The sequence below is a fragment of the Phaethon lepturus genome, unplaced genomic scaffold (genome assembly GCF_000687285.1).
Source record: "Phaethon lepturus isolate BGI_N335 unplaced genomic scaffold, ASM68728v1 scaffold4873, whole genome shotgun sequence".
NCBI classification, from domain to species: domain Eukaryota; kingdom Metazoa; phylum Chordata; class Aves; order Phaethontiformes; family Phaethontidae; genus Phaethon; species Phaethon lepturus.
Window position 1 is genome coordinate 58,174 of NW_010529623.1, and position 12,555 is coordinate 70,728.

The 12,555-nt window shown below is 35.7% G+C and overlaps 1 protein-coding gene across 1 annotated transcript in view; it reads left to right on the forward strand.

The window, feature by feature from the left end:
- Positions 1-12,088, forward strand: part of B3GALTL (beta 1,3-galactosyltransferase-like) — a 65,389-nt gene extending 53,301 nt beyond the window's left edge. Inside the window, exons 11-15 of the mRNA XM_010283990.1 lie at positions 3,024-3,137; positions 5,100-5,199; positions 6,113-6,232; positions 8,432-8,576; positions 11,921-12,088. Coding sequence (XP_010282292.1) covers positions 3,024-3,137; positions 5,100-5,199; positions 6,113-6,232; positions 8,432-8,576; positions 11,921-12,088 — 647 coding nt within the window. The remainder of the gene's footprint in view (positions 1-3,023; positions 3,138-5,099; positions 5,200-6,112; positions 6,233-8,431; positions 8,577-11,920) is intronic.
- The last annotated feature ends 467 nt before the right edge of the window (positions 12,089-12,555 follow it).

Consider the following 12,555-nt stretch of genomic DNA (forward strand, 5'->3'; position numbering starts at 1 on the left):
AGACTGAGGAAAATTCTTGAACTTTCCTCACAGCTTCCAGTGTTATGCAATAACTGAGGATAATCTTACTCAAGATTTTGAAAGATTAATGGATGCCAGCTTCAGAGAGCTCCTTTTACCTGGTAAGTCATTTTTTGTTGTATGCCAAAAACTACATAAGTGCAACATTAAGGATTGGAATTCGATGTACAAAAGCAGCTAAATTTTACTTCAGAATTTACTTCAGATACAACTCTCCTTACACATACCGTATATGGTTCTATAAGAACATTTCAAGACTGCAAACATGCATCAAAGTTCTAGAAATAGCACAAACAAAATATAATTAAGAGCTTAGAGCTGACCTTCTATAAGTATCTCTGTAGTGCAGTATTAAAAATTCTGTGTGATCACAAGTATTAATACATATTGATAAATATTTGCATCCACAGCTAATCAAAAATTTCAAACAGTTGTTCTTTCTTTGGAACATACAAGTTGTTAGAAATTACAAAGTACTGTGGGATTCAATTTACGATAGACATTAGTCTGGATGGTGACACTTCTGTCAAAACAAACAAGGAAAAGAAAAAGATGCTTTAGCCAGTAGACCCCTTGTTAGACCACTTAACTGAGGTGAGACTCAGGTCCTGGCTTGAGTGAACTTTTTTCATTTATACAAAAAAGAGGGACTCCACTGAAGAAATTGAGAGGCTCAGTCTGTAACAGTAAATAGTTCTGTATGTTAAAGCACCCTGCTTAGGTTGAGGTCCTTGGTTGGAGAAAGGTGAAACAGCCTTTACAGCAGGGTCTCTTCTGCCAGGTCAAAGTTGGAAGCATTTTGTGTATCTATGACATTTCTGTATTGGGGCCTTTCTGAAAGCTTTCTGATTTTGTTCTTCTGAGAAACACTTTTGAAATAGAACATTTCTACAAAATAAGAAAATAATTTCCTGCCTACTTGGGTTTTTTATTCTATTTGGGGAAAAAAAAAGTTTACATCTCATTCTCTGTCAATTAATACATGATCATGCAGTTATTATATGATGTAATGTGACTTCTTAGTACATAGGAGGTAGAGTTAACATATTGTGAAATTCCTGGCTTTGCATTTCAAAACTCCCCTATCATGTTGTATGAGCATATTTTTTGTACATAATTCCCTTTGGATTTTTTAATGCAAAAATTTGAGAGAAGTTTTAGGTATCTAAAACTTCTAAAAAGCAGTATTGTCCATTGCACAATGCTACAGAAGTGGAATTACATTTTTTCCAAGTATTAAAGCCTTTCCATTAGTGCAATGAGTTCTTATTACTCTGTCCTAACAGTCATCTTTCAATTCATTTTAGTCTTATGAAACTGACTATTGGTCAATCAAGAGTAATAAATCCTACAAATCTCTGTGATCAGAGTAGAGGAAAGCGTGCAAGTAGGTAGGCAACAAACATCAAGTTAGGTGATGGATGATTCCAGAAAGAGGCTAAAATGAGTTGTTCACAAGCGTCAGAGTTATTTAGCAACAATGGTTGGTTGGTTCAGTTTTGGGCCCCTCACTACAAGAAGGACATTGAGGTGCTGGAGTGTGTCCAGAGAAGGGCAACGAAGCTGGTGAGGGGTCTGGAGCACAAGTCTTACGAGGAGCGGCTGAGGGAACTGGGGTTGTTTAGTCTGGAGAAGAGGAGGCTGAGGGGAGACCTTATCGCTCTCTACAACTACCTGAAAGGGGAGTGTGGTGACATGGGTGTTCGTCTTTTCTCCCAAGTAACTAGTGATAGGATGAGAGGAAATGGCTTCAAGTTGCACCAGGGGAGGTTTAGATTGCACGTTAGGAAAAATTTCTTCACTGAGAGAGTGGTCAAACATTGGAACAGGCTGCCCAGGGAGGTGGTAGACTCACCATCACTGCAAGTGTTCAAAAAACGTGTGGCCATGGCACTTGAGGACATGGTTTAGTGGGTGGGCATGGTGGTGTTGGGTTGACGGTTGGACTTGATGATCTTAAAGGTCTTTTCCAACCTTAATGATTCTGTGATTCTGTAATGGGAAGTTATGTAAATAATTCCTCCATTTAAAGAGCTAGCTACTACTAATGATACTGACTGGATGGTGTCAAAGAACATAAAGCAGACAAACAATGATAGCAGAATGCACAATGTTTCACAGTAGTTGTTCATCTAAGTCCTGACCATTTAATTTTTAAAATGGAAAAAAATCATTCATTATAATCTGATCATTCTCTTCCAAACACCCTGCAGATGTTCAGCTTTTTTTGTGTTACCCATAATTTATTCACGTCTGCATATAATTTAAACATTGATCATACAAAATTCTAATAATGATGCTATAAATTTTAAATGTTTGCATCAAATAACAAACTAATAAGAAAAGGATTGCTCTTGCAGAGAAGCATTAAGCAGTCCTCCTTTGAGAAGAAACTCCATGGGATAAAAATTGGTTGTATAATATTTATAAATGTCCTTCTGTGAGTGTATCTCCAGAGACAGGTGCTTTTGAGCATTAACATGACGTTGCTGTCAGATATGATGTATATAACACAAGTGTAGTATTTCAAAATGTGTATTTGGTCAGTTTCTGATTCAGAATATTTTACATGCTGTACAGTTGGATGTGCTGGTTTTAAAATGTGACAGTTTCAATACTTGAAGAATGATTGATCCCTGATAGTGTTTGTGCTGATGTGTGCTATAAAGTGTAAAAGTAATGAATTCCACACTTTGCTTAGCATAAATGTAAACATCACTGTTTTCAATGTAATATGAATGATACTATAGTCATATTTTAAAAGGAAATTTATTACTATATACATAAAACTGCCCTGACTGGCTTTCATAAAAATGTAAAATTGTTTCTCTCTAAATATTGTAGGAAAAAAATGAACATTTAAAACAATGATGCTGTGCTTGAAACACCATTTTCATTACCATGCTAAGGGATATGTCAGTCAGCAAGGTGCATCAATGTTTTGACCAGGTACTTATTTTAATCAAGTTACTTATGTTTCAATGTCAACAATTGTTTTGCAGTACCAGTTGTAAAGCAGACTTGGGAACGAGAAGCTGCCCTTATTGAATACTACAGTGATTACGCAGATATCTCCATTCCTACTATAGATTTAGGCATACCTAATACTGACAGAGGTGAGCTATTCACTGTTGTTGTCAGTTTTGTGCAAATAACCATCTAAGTTTTATGGGTGGTATGTATAATTCATGTATATTATATAATTCAGGAGTTCTGTATTTCTGTAGCACGCTTGTGCAGCCTAAACTAAAAGAATGCTTTTGCCATCCAGGAAATGGACGGAGAGTACAGTTCACTTATGTAGGTGGAATGTTCTTGTAAGTAGAAACCTAAATACTGTGAGTATGAAAGCGTGGTACACTCCAAGAGACAAAAATTGGTGTTATTACTCTGGGTAGGAGGAAGAACTCTTGAGTTACTGACGATCTGGAGTAAGTAGCAGAAGTCATAGATTTATGTCGAAAGACCTCAGACAGTGCCAACTGGTTACTAAGCATAAACTGCCTACCGTATGGTATTCAAATATTATGTGATTGTGCCTAATATTCCTTGATTTAAGCGCAAAACCTAAATGTTACGATTGGAGGATCTTTTTATGACAAATAATGTGGGTTTACTGTAATTTACTTTGTGTTTGAATAGAAAAAAGGCTATGGATATGATGGCTTCCCTGAGTTTATTAATTTTAGGGCTTTTTTTCTATTTGATCTATTGTTCCTGGGCGTATAGTCTCTGCTACAGGCTATTACCTTCTGAATTAGAGGTGTCCAAGCTGTGGCCTATTAGCTCTGTCTGGCTCACTAGGTCCGTTGTTCTGATCTCTGGATTATTTCCAGCTGCCCTTTTTTTTTTTTGTCCTCCAGAGGGTTTATTAGAGGCAGAGAGAAATAGGCAGGGATTTCCATTTGCAGAGGTGCAGCGTGCATGTGCGACCTGTGTTTTCAGGAGGCAGCAGACCTGCTGGGCACGCGTGGACTGTCTGTAGAAGCCGTGCCTAGTAGTTCTAGTCATGCCAGGAGGAAGGGATCTTCCACGTTCAACCACAGCGTTGCTGCGGGGAGCAGTGGGACCTGTGGGCTCCTGGTGTTCTAAACTAAACAAATTGTGCTGAGTTTGCTCTAATACTATTTTTGTCCATCTTTCATGATGGAATATAATACAGAAATCTTGGTTTGAATTTTGTGCGTGTTCATATATTAGTCTGCATTAAGTTCATGGTTTTCACAAAATCTGCAAAGCCAGGACTCCCTTCATTTCTGAAGCAGAGAGTTACTGCGTTTTCTCAAAAAAATATTTTAACTGGAAGTAGCTTCAAATATAGTATACTATCCTTATTTTTGTAATGCTTTTTTAGTAATTGTAATACTGATAATGAGTTGACTCTGATCTAGATGGGTAAAGACTTTTTGCAATTAGTTTTTTCCGAGATCTAAAAAAGATTCAGTAGAAGTCTGAAAATTCTTTCTATTCTTGTTTCTCTTGTCCTGCTTATTCTGAATAAGGGTGTTTTACATCTCAACTTCATTATAGTCTTGTGATAAATGTTAAGACCTTTCCTCAGAGGAAACTATCAGGACCTGAGTTGCTGGTGATGAGTACGGTAGATTACTGTAGACTGAAATATTTATATAAAAGCAATGAACCTGCCTGGTGCATCATGAAATACTATGAAAGTATCTTGGTGTGGTTTGCAGAACATGTTTCTATCATAGTCTCCTCATTTTATGGTTTTGGAAATTAAAAGTAGTAGTTTGCGTGGTATTATCCAACAGCTTAACAGTATAGCTGGAATATAGCTTATTTTTCAGGTTTCCGTAATCCAATGAATTTCCATACTTCAGCATGCTTCAAAAATATGTTCCTGCATAGAAAGAAATAATCATGTTGGAACAATTTGTACAAATACCATTCAGCACAACAAAGGATCTAATTTAAACTTGCATCTCAAATATTTTGCCAGTCATTTCCAACATGTTTTGTGTAGTGCAGAAAAATATTTATTTAATTCATGAATAATTGTTTATTACAAAATCTCATTTTATTTAAATGTATATATTCTGTTATTTCTCTTCCTTTAGGTCACTGTGGGAAAACTTTTGCCATTTTGGAAAGGTTTTTGAATAATAGTTCTCCCAGAACTCCTTGGTTAGTCATAGTGGATGATGACACGCTGATAAGGTATACATTGCAATACTTCAGGAATTACCACTGTTCATATTGATAGGAGTTTTAGCAATACTCATCTCTGCTGTCTTTAAGAGATACAGCTGTTTTATTAGTTATGTAGCTTTATATTCCTTTAAGGAAAAAAATCGTTACTTTCCCTTCAGCATTCCTTGACTGATATTAAAAACAATTTACACGTTGTGATTCTTTGCTGTCTGAGCTGATTGGTTTTAGTCATTTGCTAATACACTTTCTAAGGTGCATTCCTCACATAAATGTGCCAGAAGAAAGATTCTGTAAGCTAGGGTCAGTTTGTCAGAGCCACACAGAGCTGCGTCCAGGGGTTTGCCTTTATTAGAAAATTAGATCCCATTCCCATGAAAAGTGGCACTGCAGTATAAGTGAAATAAGGCACAGTGATCAGCCAGCTGGATCACATGGTCATGAACATGAGAATAAGTGGTTCAAGACAATCCTTTACATTCAGTCATGTGACAGAAGATGACTTTGAAAGAGGCTGTAATTGTAGATAACGCAATACTCGTATAACTGAATCTACCTTTTTGTTTTCAGTTCCTAAAAGAGGAGAAAAGATCATTTGCAAAGATCTTAAGCATTGTTTGGCAAAAATAATCATATGTTTTCTCTGAGATGAGACTCAGTTTTGCTGAGAAACTTTGCCTGCTTCTTCAGAAAAATGTTCTAAGCTATTGATTCATCATTTGACCAAATTCAGCCATCATATCACATAGTAAATAACCCATCATAAATTTCTGTTTAAAAGTTTGTATCTCTGTTTTTTGTAGAATTTCTGAATTTCTATCATTTTTGTGCTACTTACTAGAATGCCATTTAGGCTAGTGATGTCTGTTTCAAAATTAATGTCTACATGATTATTTTTTTTAAATGGATTTTCACATTACAGTATCTTCAGACTCCGAAAATTGCTCAGCTGCTATGACCCAAATGAACCAGTATTTCTTGGAGAGCGTTACGGCTACGGCTTGGGAACAGGAGGATATAGTTATATCACTGGTGGAGGAGGGTAATTTATTTAAACTCCTACTGAGATCTACATCAGTCCCTGCTTTGAATGCAAGTGTTTAGAATTACAACACAAATGAATTTCAACAGAAACAGTGATGTTTTGTAGTATGATTAAAATGTAATGATGCTCAAAGACCCAAATGTCCAAACTAGTAAGGAGTTGTGTGGCCCATTGGGAAGAAATTTGTAGAGCAAAGCAGTTGGTGCTAAGGATCATGCATATTTCAGGGGTGTCATTTTGGCTTGACTGGTCCTGTGAACTGAGTGCCTATTACCAATTACCTGCACCACATGTTCTCCTGGTGCATATCATACATCCTTGTTTCATCTGATAGAATTCATTCTGCATACTCAGAGACGGTCTTACAATGTGATTCAAAGTGAGTAGCTAGAGACACTTGGGATAGTTGCTTAAAAAATACACTTGTGATCTGAACTGTTGTGGAGTTTGCAGGAGAATCTAAAGCAGCACACCTACCGATACAAATTGCTGCAATGAAAATATTCCTTCCCGTTCTCACTCTTTGTTCAAGCGTGGAGAAAAATAATCATGTTTCTCCTTCTGTTTTTCAACTTCATGCAATGTTTTATGGAGAGGTGGCTGAGGAAGGAGTTTGAAGTTTATGTCCTGGAAAAGAGTTTCTCAGAGAAAGAGATCATTCTGGGTTGATCTCATGCATGAGGCACCAGGGTTCCCATGATTGTATGCAAAATTTGGTTTAAATTAACATGTATATGAACTTTCAGGTTGGCTTATACTGCAGTAAGAATGACCTTAAGACTCTGATCTGTCCATCTTATGTGTCTAAAGCATAAAATTTCCCTTAAGCAGGTTTTATGCTTGAGCTAAGAAGCAAACCTTTTATTGGTGCTGGTATTTTTGTTGGTTACCAGTCCTATACTTCTATCTCTTTTTAGTGTTTATCTTTTAGTTTCTGTCCTGTCATCTAGATGTGGAAGTTTGGGGGTTAGTTTCATTCTCAGGTTTAAGCAGATATCCACTTTGCTCCATATCCTAATATTGAGAAGATTCGTTGTAAGTGAAGAATTCTATATAACTGAAAGAACACTGTCCAGATCATCAACTAGCAAGTATGTTCCCCAAATGTGTGCAATTTATGTCACACCTTCTGTGTAGCAACACATGCTGCTCACAAGTCCCAACTCTGTTTTTGTTTTTGTTTTTTCATTTTTTTCAAGGCTCTAGCTTATTATTTCTTCTCTATTTGATCTGAGTACTGAGATACGACTTCCTATTGTGCTCTCCTTTTTTCCTTTTTATGATACACACAGTCTTCAAAGTTGCAATGATAGTGATGGAGTATTTTACAACTTTAATCTGACAGTATTCTTAGGTCAGTCTTTTTGCCTTAGCATTCAGTATCTGTAAAAGTTTTTCCATGTCCCAGTGACAAGCGAAGGATTGTCATATAGTGAATGAACTCGTGAAAACATGTAGCAATTTCAGAGTGTGAATCTTATTAGTATAACTTGTAGTAGCTAGAGTACCCTGTATTCTGATCAGATTGGGTGAATGATATAACTTCAGAAAAGGCAGCTATGGACTACTAGGCAAGAGTATATTCCCTCAGCTGTTGAATTTAAGACATCATCGTGTTTCTGGTCCATTGAAGACTTATTTTAGTGATAATGATCTAACAGCTCCATGCTCTGATTGGTATTTAGATGAGCAAGAAAGTTAGGATGAACTTTGAGCCTTGCGATGGCTTCAAGGAACATTTTTTTAACTTATGGAGACAACTCTGTATAACAGAGGATTCAAGGAATGACAGTTCAGGTTTAGAGTTCTTTTCATTTAATCGCTGCATGATAACTAAGTGGACAATACATTTGAGAAAGATAGGGGGGAATATCCTTTTAGAGTCCCAGACAAATTTAGGAGGAATTATCAGCTGCAGCAAAAATGGTGGTTAGCTAAGTAATTGTTGGAATAACAACAATTGGCATAATTAGTATCATTAGTTTTCATTATATAAAGTAATTATCTTTCAGAACATGCCTCTTGCACTACTTGTCAGTACTGACTTCACAAGTTTCTGAAATTTCAGATATTTTGTACCAGAGGGCTACATTTTGTCTTGCAGTTTTATATTGTTTAGCAATATTTATTAACCACAGTCATTTGGGTTCTCAAGTAGTTATTGTCTTATACGTTTCATTTGCTTTTTTTATTCAGGATGGTTTTTAGCAGAATAGCTGTGCAGAAACTACTTGCCAGTAAATGCCGGTGTTACAGCATGGACGCGCCTGATGATATGGTCCTTGGGATGTGTTTCAGTGGCTTAGGAATCCCTATAACACATAGTCCACTTTTCCATCAGGTTAGAGAGTTATTTTTACTAGTATTTAAAATATATTTTATTCTTTTAAGTATACATGTAAAACAGGACTCATAAATGTTCCAAATTCGTAAGTATTGCAGGCTCTATCAATGTGTAATAACTAAAACCAAGATACTGCTGCTATACCTTATTTCTCTCCAGAACAAGTTTGATCAAGCAAATAGGAATATTCTCAAAGCATGGATTACTATGATGCCTTAGTAGTTTATAAGATATTTCAATTACCCTATGACCGCATTTCATAAAAAATGCAGTCAGAGGTGGGAACTTTGAAAAACAAATCAAATTAGGAGCCACATGCTTTGAATATGTGTGATGTGTCCTCTAAGAAATGAAAAAAACCCACCTGCAATACTTTTTTCTTAGGTAGTAGAGCACTGACTGTGAAATTTTTCAGTAAATTTGTCTTCTCTACTTACTTGATTTTTCTATTGATTCAGTGTTTACGATTCTGAAATATCTCATTAGTGAAGATATAAAATGTAAAAGTATTCCTACAACTGTTGCTTTTGTGGTGGATTATGAAGAATGGTATAAATATGATAAATTGCCTTATGCTAGCACAAGGGAAAAAGAGGTCACAAAACATAATTTTTTTGTGAGTGTGTTCTGCAGTTTGGGACAAGTGGGTTGGAATAGATTTGAATGCTGTTTCTGTCTTCCAGAATATTTAACAATCTAACTGTAGTGTCACAGTGGAAAACATGATGCGTTGAGTCCCAGAGAGATTTGCTGCCTTGTAAACCAAATAAACACTTTACCTTCCTCCCATGACATTAAAGAGAAGCAGCACTTACGATTTTTCCCAAACAGTGCATTTTTTTAAAAAAATCAGCATTTATATCAGCGTAGTGTTTGATGTTTTTCAGGTGTTAATCTAGTTTAAAAACTGAAAAGACCTGTGCATCTGAATGTGAACTGAGATTAAGATAATAGGCTACTTGAAAATTAGTAAATTGCCATGTAATTCAAAGCAGCTGTTTGGGGGGGCTTGCTATTTATATTATTCGTTTCTCGTATCTGAGGATTTTCTTTCTGATTACATTTACCATTTAGAGAAATGGGAAGACTGAGAACACACTATTTAATCTTTTAATTCCCTGTCCATATAAAAAAAATCCAATTTATTTACTTTCCTGTTTTGTTTATCCTTGCTTACTCCTTTCAGTATAAGTATGAAAGAAAGCAAGTAATGCATCTTATAAAATCAGCAGAGTTATTGTATAGTTTGGTCATGCACAGATGTTTAAAAAAAACCCAACACCTAATTAAAGGACACTCAGAAAGAACAGAACTCATTTTACAAATTTGTAGGAACGGCCCTTATACAACAAAGCAAAGCAATTCCTTGCAATCCTTAATGGCGTGCGTTTGATACTGTATCACTTGGAAAGTGAAATCCTAGCAGTTTGATTTTCCACACAGAAAATTACACTTGAATTGCAAAATTGATCCTTACTGTTGCTTATAGCAAATTCTAATTTAACATACCTTGAACAAAAATTAGCCCTGGGGGGAAAACTACTGAATAAAAATTGAGTGTACTTATTCTATGAATTCCACTATTATGCAACAAATATTTTAAAAATGAGAAAACCAAAATTGGATTTTCTGTCAACCAGAAAATTATTTTTGTAAAGACTTGACTGGAATATTATAACGTACAGTGTTCCTTGAAGTACATGAATACAAAATTGTACCGTGTATATATTATGAAACAGAAGCAAAGATATCTTCATACTTAGAGCATCTATGATTTAACAGTGTTTGCTCGCTCCTACTGGTTTCCTGTTTGCTACATGCTATAGATATGTATTCTGTAACCTGTTCCAGAGGCTTTTGACATGAGGAGACTCCTAAAGAGAGCAGGAACCTTCTAGTAGCAGCCAGGATTGTGGTCTTAAAATGTAAAATCTGTGCAAGAGCAACATATTTGGCTCTTGTAGAATACCAAATGCAAATACTAGCACAAAAAAAAAAAAAAAAAAAAGAAAAGATTGCAATAACTTATTCCTCAAAATGGAAGGAAGAAGAAATTTAGGGAATTTATATCTTAAGGTCAACCACCTATACAGCAGTATGATTCTTAGAGAGCACTGTAATAAAAATTGTAGTTACTAGAGCAGATCTCATTCTTTTAGAATTATCAAAACTATAGCTCAATAAAAAGCAGATTGATTTTCAAACAGCAAAAATCTTTGGTCTCAGTTATCCAAAAACTGTCTCTATCCAAAGTAAATTCTTCAGGTTTTTGAAACCTAAATGTTCATAAAAGTCTTGAGGGAGATAGGCTCCCTCTTGACTTCTGCAGTGGAATTTTTTAAAATAGGCACTCTGTGGTTTAAATCTCAAAATAAAAAAAACCAACACCACCATGTACTTAGATTTCTTAATGTCAAATCCTGTTGCCTAATTTTATGACTGGAGTGTATATGGAACTGCCTGAAGAATGCAGCATGTAGAATTCATTAATACTGCCATAAGTAGGTGAAGTGGGCGGTATTAAATCAGTTACTAGCTTAGGCATCAAATCAGTGATTCAATATCCAAATCACTTGATTTTCTTCATGTGTTTTGCATCTATTAGAAAACAAACGTGTGTCTTTCATACAAAAAGTATTTACAATGGCAAAATCTCGTTATTTTACCACGGACCAGTACAGGTGGGGCTTTTTTATATAATGATGCACTTAGATGCCATTAAACTGTCAGAGGAAATGAAACATGCTTGGTGCATTAAGAAGTCAGCTGCATCATGTAGCTGTGTTGTAATTCTGTCTCTTTTGATATAACCTGATAAAGAATAACAATGCATTTTTCTGGCACCACAGTATTTTCTGTGCTTGGTAACCCTTCCCCATCATAAAATTTCATATATTTCGGTTGCTTATGGCCTTACTAGGATCCTATAATCACACTGGCAGGCCTGGCAACTCTTATTAAGAGGACAAGCAAGAGGATTATTACTTAATATCATTTTGTCATTATCGAGCCAAACCTGTGTATTTAAAAAAGATACAATACAACAAACTATACTGTTTATCACTTGCTTTCATAGATGGTGACCATTTCATCCTCAGAAAGAGGGCGTATTTAATATCAGTGTACTTCATAGCATGATGACTGCAGTTGAAGATCTAAACTAATGCCTATCAATTGATTTAATAGAATGATGTAAAAACCCCTCTGTTACCATCTTGTGTATTTTATCAATGCCACATTGCTTTGTTATGATACTGAGGCCATTGAACATTGAATTTCTTGTTCTGAAATTATTCTTTGTCACTGAGTGCTACTGGTTTTGGTTTATTCTTCCATCTTAGGCAAGGCCAATGGACTACCCAAAAGGCTACCTTTCTCACCAAATTCCAGTATCATTTCACAAGCATTGGAATATTGATCCAGTGAAGGTGTATTTTACGTGGCTGGCACCAAACACAGAAGAGTCACTTAATGGAAAAAAAGTTGGGTATAACAGAGAGGATTTATAAGCGGTAGAAGAATGTAAGTGTTGATTAATGTATTGCAGATAAGAGACAGTCACTACTGTGATTTGTGTGTTGTTCTCATGTCGTTCATCTGACATAGAAGGCAATGTTTTGTTCCTGTTTGTTACATTCCTTCAGAGTGATGGACGAAGGCACCTAATTGACTTTTGGATTCTTTTGTTACACTTGGTTTCTTTTTAAAATGTTTTTGGGCTTTGTAAACCAATGAACTTGACACACATTTAAAATGTCTCATACAACTTTGTGTTCTGCTTTGGACTTCGAGTCAGACAGCATCAATTACATTTCCTCCCTTTGTTCTCTCAAAAGCTGAAGATATGTATTTGGGAGCCTAATATTGAACATGTGTTGAACATATATTGAACATCATCTCTCATCAACCTATAGAAGACAGTTCTCTAAACTGTTCTGGAACAAGTTCTTGATAAATCAGAGAGGTGACTTTGTTT